This window comes from Tachyglossus aculeatus, chromosome 3 (genome assembly GCF_015852505.1).
Source record: "Tachyglossus aculeatus isolate mTacAcu1 chromosome 3, mTacAcu1.pri, whole genome shotgun sequence".
Lineage (NCBI taxonomy): Eukaryota > Metazoa > Chordata > Mammalia > Monotremata > Tachyglossidae > Tachyglossus > Tachyglossus aculeatus.
In genome coordinates this window covers 38,111,088-38,121,160 of record NC_052068.1, presented here as the reverse complement: position 1 = coordinate 38,121,160, position 10,073 = coordinate 38,111,088, and the positions used below count along the sequence as shown (strand labels likewise).

General features: G+C 48.2%; 1 protein-coding gene across 1 annotated transcript in view; it reads left to right on the top strand.

The window, feature by feature from the left end:
- Positions 1 to 1,113: 1,113 nt before the first annotated feature.
- The window catches only part of LOC119925685 (maestro heat-like repeat-containing protein family member 1), a 65,802-nt gene continuing 56,842 nt past the window's right edge, over positions 1,114 to 10,073 (top strand). The window contains 5 exon segments of the mRNA XM_038744062.1: positions 1,114 to 1,198; positions 2,939 to 3,051; positions 3,351 to 3,476; positions 7,422 to 7,584; positions 9,905 to 9,997. Coding sequence (XP_038599990.1) covers positions 2,941 to 3,051; positions 3,351 to 3,476; positions 7,422 to 7,584; positions 9,905 to 9,997 — 493 coding nt within the window. The 5' untranslated portion in view covers positions 1,114 to 1,198; positions 2,939 to 2,940.

The following is a 10,073-nucleotide window of genomic DNA, read 5'->3' as shown; positions in this document are numbered from 1 at the left end:
TATTGAGCACTTACTGTGTGCAGAGCACTGTACTAATGAAGGAAGGAGCACAGAGGATGCTTTCTCTTCAAATCTATAAGCTCTCTGCTTTCTCCGTTAGAGTCATCAAGGTCAGGGGCTGTGCCTTTTATTTTTTATTCTACTTTCCCAGTCAAGCAGTAGTATTTATTGCAAGTATTGCAAGACACTATTCTAAGGGCTTGGGGCAGTAGAACAGAGTGATAAGATCTCAAGCACTACTACACTGTGGCATGCAGAAGGTGAACAGTAAATACTAATGTCAACGAGAGTGGTGTCGCTAACCAAGAAACAGGGAGTGTCCCAGCTGAGTTCCCCACTTCTTTAAGAGGGAACCAGGAATATGCAGAATCCCTTTAGGCTTTAAGCTCATCCTCTAGACTGTAAGCTCATTCTAGGGATGTCTACCAATCTGTTATATTCCCAAGCGCTTAATACGGTGCCCTGTACAGTAAACGCTCAATATATTAATTGCGAGTAGGGAATGTGTCTGTTTATTGTTAGATTGTACTCTCCCAAGTGCTTAGTACAGTGCTCTGCACACAGTAAGCCCTCGATAAATACGATTGAATGAATGAATTAATTAATGCCAGTGATGGATTGATTCTCAACACATGATAATAAGGGACTGTGTTTTTAGACTGTGAGCCCACTGTTGGGTAAGGACTGTCTCTATATGTTGCCAACTTGTACTTCCCAAGTGCTTAGTACAGTGCTCTGCACAGAGTAAGCGCTCAATAAATATGATTGATTGATTGATTGATTGATTGACTGGAGGGGAGAAAAATCGAGAGTTACTTGAACTTGCACCTCTTTCAAGAAGAATAGGAACAGAACAGCCTCATGGTTTGAGGCTGAGACCTAAACTCCAGAAAATAACATGAGATTGTTTGGGGGCCCCTGATGTTTGCCACTTCCACACTAGAATAAAAGGGAGATAATTTCTTCAGGTATATCAAATTTTCTCTGTTTTCACCCCTAATCTAGGTCAGCCGCGACCCCAACCTTAGCCGTAGCCACCGAAGGACGTCATGAGGAAATAGAACCCTGAAGAAAAACGACCAACTGCCATTCCCAACCCTTACTTTGGGGACCCTCATCTCTGCAGAGACACTCTCATCAGCCGGCAATCAGCTCAGCCCCATCGCTGATCTCCAGGACAATCCTGAGCAGGTCTCCGGTCAGCTTGCTACTCCTGCTGCTGCTACCTCCCCGTTTCTCAGCCTCAGGGTCCCCAACCCCAGCTACAAACCCTTCAAATCCCCCACCCCATTTCTGAGCATGGGGGAGGTGAACGGTGCCCAGTAGACACTCAAGAAATGTCCAAGCAGGAGACCAAACCCTTCCTCCAGGGAAACAGGGGAAAGATTTGTTGTTTTTGGTCTTTCGAGTTTTCAAAGATGCCCCGCCACCTCCCGTTTTCCATCAGTGAGCTGGTCAAAGATATCCAGGTCCATTATTGAGGAATTTTTATCCCTCTCTTTGTCTCACATCTAGTCTTAACTCAGGTCAAAAGTTCTGTGATGTATTTTCTTGGGGAAAACATCTTGAGTACAGGAAAGTTGTCTGTGATTAACGTTCATGTATGTTTAGGTGTTTATGTTTGTGAACGTGTAGGCCATTTATCCCTCTCTGTCTCACATCTAGCCTTAACTCAGGTCAAAAGTTCTGTGATGTATTTTCTTGGGAAAAACATCTTGAGTACAGGAAAGTTGTCTGTGATTAACGTTCATGTATGTTTAGGTGTTTATGTTTGAGAATGTGTAGGCCATTTGTGTGCCTAACGTTTTGGAGTTTGGTTGCCTTTGGGCTTGTCTCTGTCCCCTGCTTGACTCCTTTTACAATGTCTCCAAGCCCGTATGTCCTTAGGCTAATGAGACAAGATAGTCTGGATAAGAATGATTGGATTGTGGAGCACAATAATAATAATGATAATGATGGCATTTATTAAGTGCTCACTATGTGCAAACCACTGTTCTAAGCGCTGGGGAGGTTACAGAGTGATCAGTTTGTCCCATGTGGGGCTCAAAATCTTAATCCCCATTTTACAGACGAGGTAACTGAGGCCCAGAGAAGTTAAGTGGCTTGCCTTAGGTCACACAGCTGACAATTGGCGGAGCTGGGATTTGAACCCATGACCTCTGACTCCAAAGTCCGGGCTCTTTCCGCCGAGCCATGCTGCTTGTAACCTAAGGCCCATTCCTAGCTTTGGGCCTTGGAAGGAGCTATGAAATATGGAAGAAGGGACAATAATAATAATAATAATGGTGGTATTTGTTAAGTCCTTACTATGTATAAGACACTGTAATAAGCACTGGAGTAGATACAAGCAAATCAGGCTGGAGACAGTCCCCGTCATTCATTCATTCATTCAATCATATTTGAGCGCTTACTGTGTGCAGAGCACTGTACTAAGCACTGTACTTAGCGCAGCTATAGAGACAGTCCCTGCCCGCAACAAGCTTACAGTCTAAAGGCGGTGAGACAGACATCTAAACAAGTCAACAGGCATCAGTGTAAATAAATAGCTATATACATATGTACATGTGAGCCCGTTGTTGGGTAGGGACCATCTCTATATGTTGCCAACTCGTACTTCCCAAGCGCTTAGTACGGTGCTCTGCACACAGTTAGCGCTCAATAAATATGATTGAATGGCTGAATATACATAAGTGCTGTGGGGTGAGGAGGGAGGGGGGAAGAACAAAGGAAGCGAGTCCCACATGGAGCTCACAGTCTCCATCCCCATTTTACAGATGAAGTAACTGAGGCCCAGAGAAATGAAGTCGCAGAGCCGGAATTAGAACCCATGACCTTCTGACCCCCAGGCCCATGCTCTAGAAAGCAGGGGCTGGAGGGTTGGGGATCAGGTGGACCTAATGGGGCAGAGACAAGGACTCCACCTCTCTATGTTCCACAGAGATGTTCCAAGGCCTACGTGGGCACCGCGAAGTCCCCGAAAGGGAGTGGGAATGGGAGAACTGGGGACGGAGTATCGAGACCCTACTGGAGTCACTCCAATCCCCGGGCCAGGTAGTTACATTAGCCCAGTTTTCCTCCAACCCGCTCCCAACCCCTTCTACCTTTTTTTGTCACGAGTCCAATTCCCTGCACGTTTCCATCTCTTTCCAACCCAGATCCCCTAGGATCGAGTCCCATCCCTGCAAACTGTCCTGGTTCTGTTCACTCCAGCTAGCCCAGACCCCGAATGGTTCCCATCTTCCTTGGGATTCAGCCTTTCTCCTCCCACTCCCCGGCCTTTCCTCCTCCCTTACCTGGAGCCGGCCCCTTGCCGACTAAGGTTCCTTATCCCTCCTCGGCTCTTTGTGCAGCTGAGTGCCGACAGCCTCTTCCACATCCTCAAGACTCTGGAGCAGAAGATCATCAATTCCAAGAACATGAACACAGCCCAGGGACAGAAAGTGACGGACAGCATGATCAGATTCCTGGTGAATATGGTGAGCCTCCGGCTGCGGGCAGGGGTGTCGAGAAGACGTAGGTGGGTGTTGGGGGGAAAGCGCGCCCGGTTTTCACCCCAAGGTTTCCGTCCCTGCCTTGGAGAAACCAGGTACCGGAAAGTCCAGTCCAGGACAGAGTGGGCCTGTGTGCCTTTCCTGGGAACAGACCTGCCCTCATGACTCTCCCTCCATATTACAGTCCATCTATCTCCTCTCCCAATTCTCTCATTCCTCCTCCCATTATGCCTCTCCTCTCCCGTGAGCTCCTTGGAACTAGTTTCCCTCTGTCCTGACTTTTTTTTTCCTTCATCTGCTTCCTCACCTATTTCCGTGGGCCTGAGTCCCACCTCCTTTCAACTTGGGTTCAGCTCTTTTTGAGAGGGTCCTCTTCCACTCTCCTTTCTACTTCCATCCTACCCTCTGTCCCCGTTCTCTGTCCCTCCTCTCTCTGTCTCAATTAATCGGTCAATCGATCGCCTAGTGGAAAAAGCCTGGGCCTGGAAATCAAAGGACCTGGGTTCTAAACCCGGCTCTGCCACGTGCCTGCTGTGTGTGACCTTGGACAAGTCACTTAACTTCTCCACGCCTCAGGTACTTCATCTGTAAAATGGGGATTAAATCCTACTGTCTCCTACTTGTACTGTAAAGCCCACATGGGACAGGAACTGTGTGCAACCTGATTAACTTTTATCTATTCATTCATTCATTCGTTCAATCGTATTTATTGAGCGCTTACTGTGTGCAGAGCACTGTACTAAGCGCTTGGGAAGTACAAGGACTCCAGTCCTTAGAACAGCACCTGGCGCAGAGAAAGCGCTTAACACGTGCAATTATTGTTTTTATCACGAAGTGCTTACTATGTGCAGAGTCATGTACCAGGCGCTTGGGAGAGTACAGTCTAACAGAATTGGTAGGACTGTTCCCTGTCCTCAGTGAGCTTATGATCTAGATGGGGAGACAGACATGGATATAAATAAATAAATTATGGTTATGCAAATAAGTGCTGTGGGGCTGAGGGCTGGGTGGATGGAGGGGGCAAATCCAAGTGCAAGGGTGATGCAGAAGAGCATGAGACTTCCTTTATCTCTCCTTTCAATTCTCCATTTTCCCCCTCCACCTTCCTCTGTTCTTGTCTGTGCTCCACGGTCCCACTTCGGATGCATCTTCCGATTTGCTTCCCGCCCCTCGTTGCCTTATTACTACACAATTGCTAACACTTATTAAACGCTCACCACGGACTGAGCACCAGGGCCTCCCAGTCTAAGTGGAGGAGGACAGACCCATATAGACAAATGATAGAATTCAAACAGAGATAAATACGGATGAAAATTCAGCAATTCAAAATTGTCAACAAATACGTACGTATGGGTCTTCCTGAAGACGTGTTTTCACTACACGTTTTGGTTAGAACGCTATTGGGGAATTAGGAAACGCTCTTTCGGGGACGCATGTCTAAGTGGATAGAATGTGATGCAATGTCGGAAAAAACGGCATCAGACAGGTGAGTATTACAAAACAAGGGTTCCCGAATGCAGGAACGCAACCTCCTCATTATAGGAGGTCTGGTACACTGGTGATGAGGTAAATGCACCCTCAAATCTGGAGGTGCAAGAAAGGCAGCCTAGTGGAAAGAGCACGGGCCTCATTCATTCATTCATTCGTTCAATTGTATTTATTGAGCGCTTACTGTGTGCAGAGCACTGTACTAAGCGCTTGGGAAGTACAAGTTTGCAACATATAGAGACGTTCCCTACTCAGCAGCGGGCTCACAGTCTAGAAGGGGGACGGGGCCTCGGAATCAGAGGATTAATAATAATAATAATGATGACATTTGTTAAGTACCTACTTTGTGCGAAGCACTGTTCTAAGCACTGGGGGGGCTACAAGGTGATCAGGTTGTCCCACGTGGGGCTCACAGTCTTAATCCCCATTTTACAGATTAGGTAACAGGCTCAGAGAAATAAGTCACTTGCCCAAGGTCACACAGCAGACATGTGTCAGAGCCGGAATTAGAACCCATGACCTCTGACTCCCAAGCCTGGGCTCTTTCCATTGAGCCACGCTGCTTCTCATAATGTCAGTTCTGCTGCTTGTCTGCCGTGTGAACTCGGCCAGGTCATTTCACTTCTCTGTGCCTCAGTTCCCTCATCTGTAAAATTGGGTTTAAAACTTCCTCCCTCCTAGCTAGACTGTGAGCCCTGCATGAGACAAGAGACTGTGTCCAATCTGATTATCTTGTACTTATGCCAATGCTTAGTACAGTGCCTGCCACATAGTAAGTGCTTAACAAGTACTGTAATAATAATTCAAGTACTACTACTTTAGCAGCTGGTCAACCTTGAATTTTTGCTAATTGAGATTGAGTTAAAGCCCTATTAAAACCACGTTTCCTCCAAGAAGCCTTCCCTGACTAATTCCCTTTCCTCCCCCCGTCTTTTTCCTCCCTTCTGTGTCACCTATCCACTGGAGTTAATATGGATAAGTTGGATATGTTGCCAACTTGTACTTCCCAAGCACTTAGTACAGTGCTCTGCACACAGTAAGTGCTCAATAAATACAATTGATTGATTGATGGATTGATTGGAGTCTGTACCCTTCATGTGCTGCTATTCTCCTCACCCCACCCTCAGAGCACAGCATGTGCGTGCACACAAACACACACGCGCTTCCTTACACTCTGCTGCTTCCCTAGCTGTAATTTATTTTGATATCTGCCTCCCCCCCCATTAGATTGCAAACTCCTCGAGAGCAGGGACCATATCTACCAACTCCATTGTATTATACTCTTCCAAGTGCTTAGCACAGTGCTCCTCCCACAGTAAACACTCAAGAAAAGCAGTTTTGCCTAGTGGATAGAGCAGAGGCCTGGGAATCAGAAGGAACTTGGTTCTAATCCCAGCTCTACCCATTTAATAATAATAATGATGGTATTTGCTAAGCACTTACTATGTGCCAAGCACTGTTCTAAGCGCTGGGGTAGATACAAAGTCATCAGGTTGTCCCACGTGGGGCTCACAGCCTTATTTCCCATTTTACAGATGAGGTAACTGAGGCCCAGAGAAGTTAAGTGACTTGCCCAAAGTCACACAGCTGACAAGTGGTGGAGCCAGGATTAGAGCCCATGACCTCTGACTCCCAAGCCCGGGCTCTTTCCATTAAGCCACGCTGCTTCACTTGTGTTCTGTGTGACCTCAGACAAGTCATTTCACTTTTCTGGGCCTCAAAGACCTCATCTGTTAAATGGGGATTAAGCTGTGAGCCCCATGTGGGACAGGGACTGTGTCAACCCCAGCACTTAGTGCAGTGCCTCGCACATAGTAAGCATTTAATAAATACCATAATGATTATTATTATTGTATCTACTCCAGCATTTAGTATAGTGCCTGGTACATAGTAAGTGCTTAACAAATGCCATTTAAAAATAAATGAATAAATAAATGCCATTGATTGGTTGAACTAATAAGTGGGTTTATCATGACACAATTATGAACCTAAGTCTTTTTTCTGCTCTGATTGTACCTCACTAGTCTTGCTCCTCCATTTCTGTTTGTTGGGGTTGTTCCTAAGGGTAGCGCGTTTCTCTTTTCCCTGTAGTATTCAACTTATATTTGCAAGCATTTTTTTCCGTTTTTATCATTATGTACGTATTGTGTATTCTGTTATTTTATTTTTATCTTCCTACTAAACCACTATCTACTTTCACTGTCAGTGAGTCCCTGACTTTCCTGTCTGCCCAGCCAGATACTCCTCTGCTGTCTTTCTTGATGACTGCCTGCTTTCCTACCTGTCTCAGGGCATCTTTCCCCACTTACCATCTGGCTCGATCCTTTCCAGCCCACCGTCCCGAGAGAGCCCCAAAGGAGAGATGGGATCATCCATCCCCCCCCGGATCCAGTAGCCCTGTGGGAGATGTTTCTCCCTGCAGGAAACGGCTCTTCTTTGCAGAAGCCGCAAGGAGAACTGGAGGAATTGGCCAGCTGTGTCATCGTGGCTGTGGGAGCCCAGTGCCCGGGAACCATCATCATGAAGCTGTGGGACAAGGTGCAGCTGCAGAGCTTGCCCCCTCGGGGCCTGCTGTTGGCTATGGCGAAGCTTAGCGGCAAAATTGGTAGGATCCCCGTCGGGGAGCTGACCCACTGAGTCATCCCTTAGGACTCCCCAGAATACCCCTGACCCACCACTGCCCCACTCCCATCAATCAATCAATCAATCATCAATCGTATTTATTGAGCACTTACTGTGTGCAGAGCACTGTACTAAGGACTTGGGAAGTACAAGTCGGCAACATATAGAGACGGTCCCTACCCAATAGTGGGCTCACAGTCTAGAAGGGGGAGACAGAGAACAAAACCAAACATATTAACAAAATAAAATAAATAGAATAGATATGTACAAGTAAAATAAATAAATAGAGTAATAAATATGTACAAACATATATACATATATACAGGTGCTGTGGGGAAGGGAAGGAGGTAAGATGGGGGGGATGGAGAGGGGGGATGAGGGGGAGAGGAAGGAGGGGGCTCAGTCTGGGAAGGCCTCCTGGAGGAGGTGAGCTCTCAGTAGGGCCTTGAAGGGAGGAAGAGAGCTAGCTTGGCGGATGGGGCATTCCAGGCCCGGGGGATGACGTGGGCCGGGGGTTGACGGCGGGACAGGCGTCGGTGAGGAGGCACGGTGAGGAGATTAGCGGCAGAGGAGCGGAGGGTGCAGGGTGGGCTGGAGAAGGAGAGAAGGGAGGTGAGGTAGGAGGGGGCGAGGTGATGGACAGCCTTGAAACTGAGGGTGATGAGTTTCTGCCTGATGCACAGATTGATTGGTAGCCACTGGCGATTTTTGAGGAGGGGATCGTACATCGTACCATTCCCTACCGAACACCATTCTCCCTGGATTTCTCCTTTGGGCTAACTGGCTCCCAGATTTATTCTTATTTATTCCTTTATTTTATGGTATTCATTAAGTGCTTACTATGCGCCAGGCACTGCAATAATAATAATAATAATAATGGCATTTATTAAGCGCTTACTATGTGCAAAGCACTGTTCTAGGCGCTGGGGAGGTTACAAGGTGATCAGGTTGTCCCACGGGGGGCTCCCCGTCTTCATCCCCATTTTACAGATGAGGTAACTGAGGCACAGAGAAGTGAAGTGGCTTGCCCAAAGCCACACAGCTGACAAGTGGCAGAGCTGGAATTTGAACCCATGACCTCTGACTCCAAAACCCGGGGTCTTTCCACTGAGCCACGCTGCTTCTCTAAGCTCTGTACTAAGCTCTGGGCTAGGTTCCAAGCTAATCAGGTCGACACAATCCATGTCCCACATGGGACTCACAGCTTTAATCCTCATTTTACAGATGAGGTAACTGAGCTACGTAGAAGCGAAGTGACTTGGCCAAGGTCACCCGGCAGACAGGTAGTAGCATGGCTCAGTGGAAAGAGCCAGGGCTTTGGAGTCAGAGGTCATGGGTTCGAATCCCGGCTCCGCCACATGTCTGCTGTGTGACCTTGGGCAAGTCACTTCACTTCTCTGAGCCTCAGTGACCTCATCTGTAAAATGGGGATTAAGACTATGAGCCCCACTTGGGACAACCTGATCACTTTGTACCCCCCCCCAGCGCTTAGAACAGTGCTTTGCACATAGTAAAGCGCTTAACAAATGCCAACATTATTATTAGTAGTAGTAGAGCCAGGATTAGAACCCAGGTCTTTCCGACAGGCCTGTGCTCTACCCTCTAGGCCACACTGCTTCTCAGTTTCCCCTGGAGCCATGCAGGGGCCCAGAGGGGAGGCCCTGGGGTCTTCACAAGATCGGAGATTAGGGAGTTAGAAGGCTGATGGATGGGGTGGAGTGGACTAGTTGAAAAGCACTGGAGACGGTCTGAGTGTATGAGGAGATATATGCCAAAACCCGGAGCCACTGAGTGGGTTGGCCAGGGAAGGACTCAGGCATTTTCTTTTCCAGAAAAGGGCAAAAGACTCCAGTGGACGCCCATCCACCTCCATGTCTAACAGAAACTCCTCACCATGGTCTTTAAAGCACTCCACCACCTAGCCCCCTCCTTCCTCACCTCCCTTCTCTCCTACAACCCAGCCCGCACACACTGCTCCTCTAGTGCTAACCTTCTCACTGTGCCTCCGATCTCTCCTGTCTCACCCCCGACCCCTAACCCATGTACTGCCTCTGGCCTGGAATGCCCTCCTCCTCCTCCAATCCATCAGACAACGACATCGTGGCAGGGAATGGGACTATTTAATGCTGCATTGTACCCTCCCAAGCGCTTAGTACCGTGCTCTGAACACAGTGAGCGCCCAAGAAATCCGATTGAATGAATGGGCGAATGAAGGAGGGAAGGCACCTCTGGGGTGCGGCTGGTGGAGAACCTCCCTCGGGTGGGATCCAAGCTAAACCCAATTATCCCTCCCTGCTTCCCAGTCATGGTGCCTTATATTGGAGCCGCGTGGGACTGCATCCTGCCCATCCTGCGCAAAGCCCAGGCTGAGGAGGACATGTTGGCGCTGTGCAGCTGTGAGGACCCTCCCAGGGAGGGTGAAGGGAAGGGCCTTGGGATCAAGGAAGGGGCAGAGCGATGGCCACCAGGCAA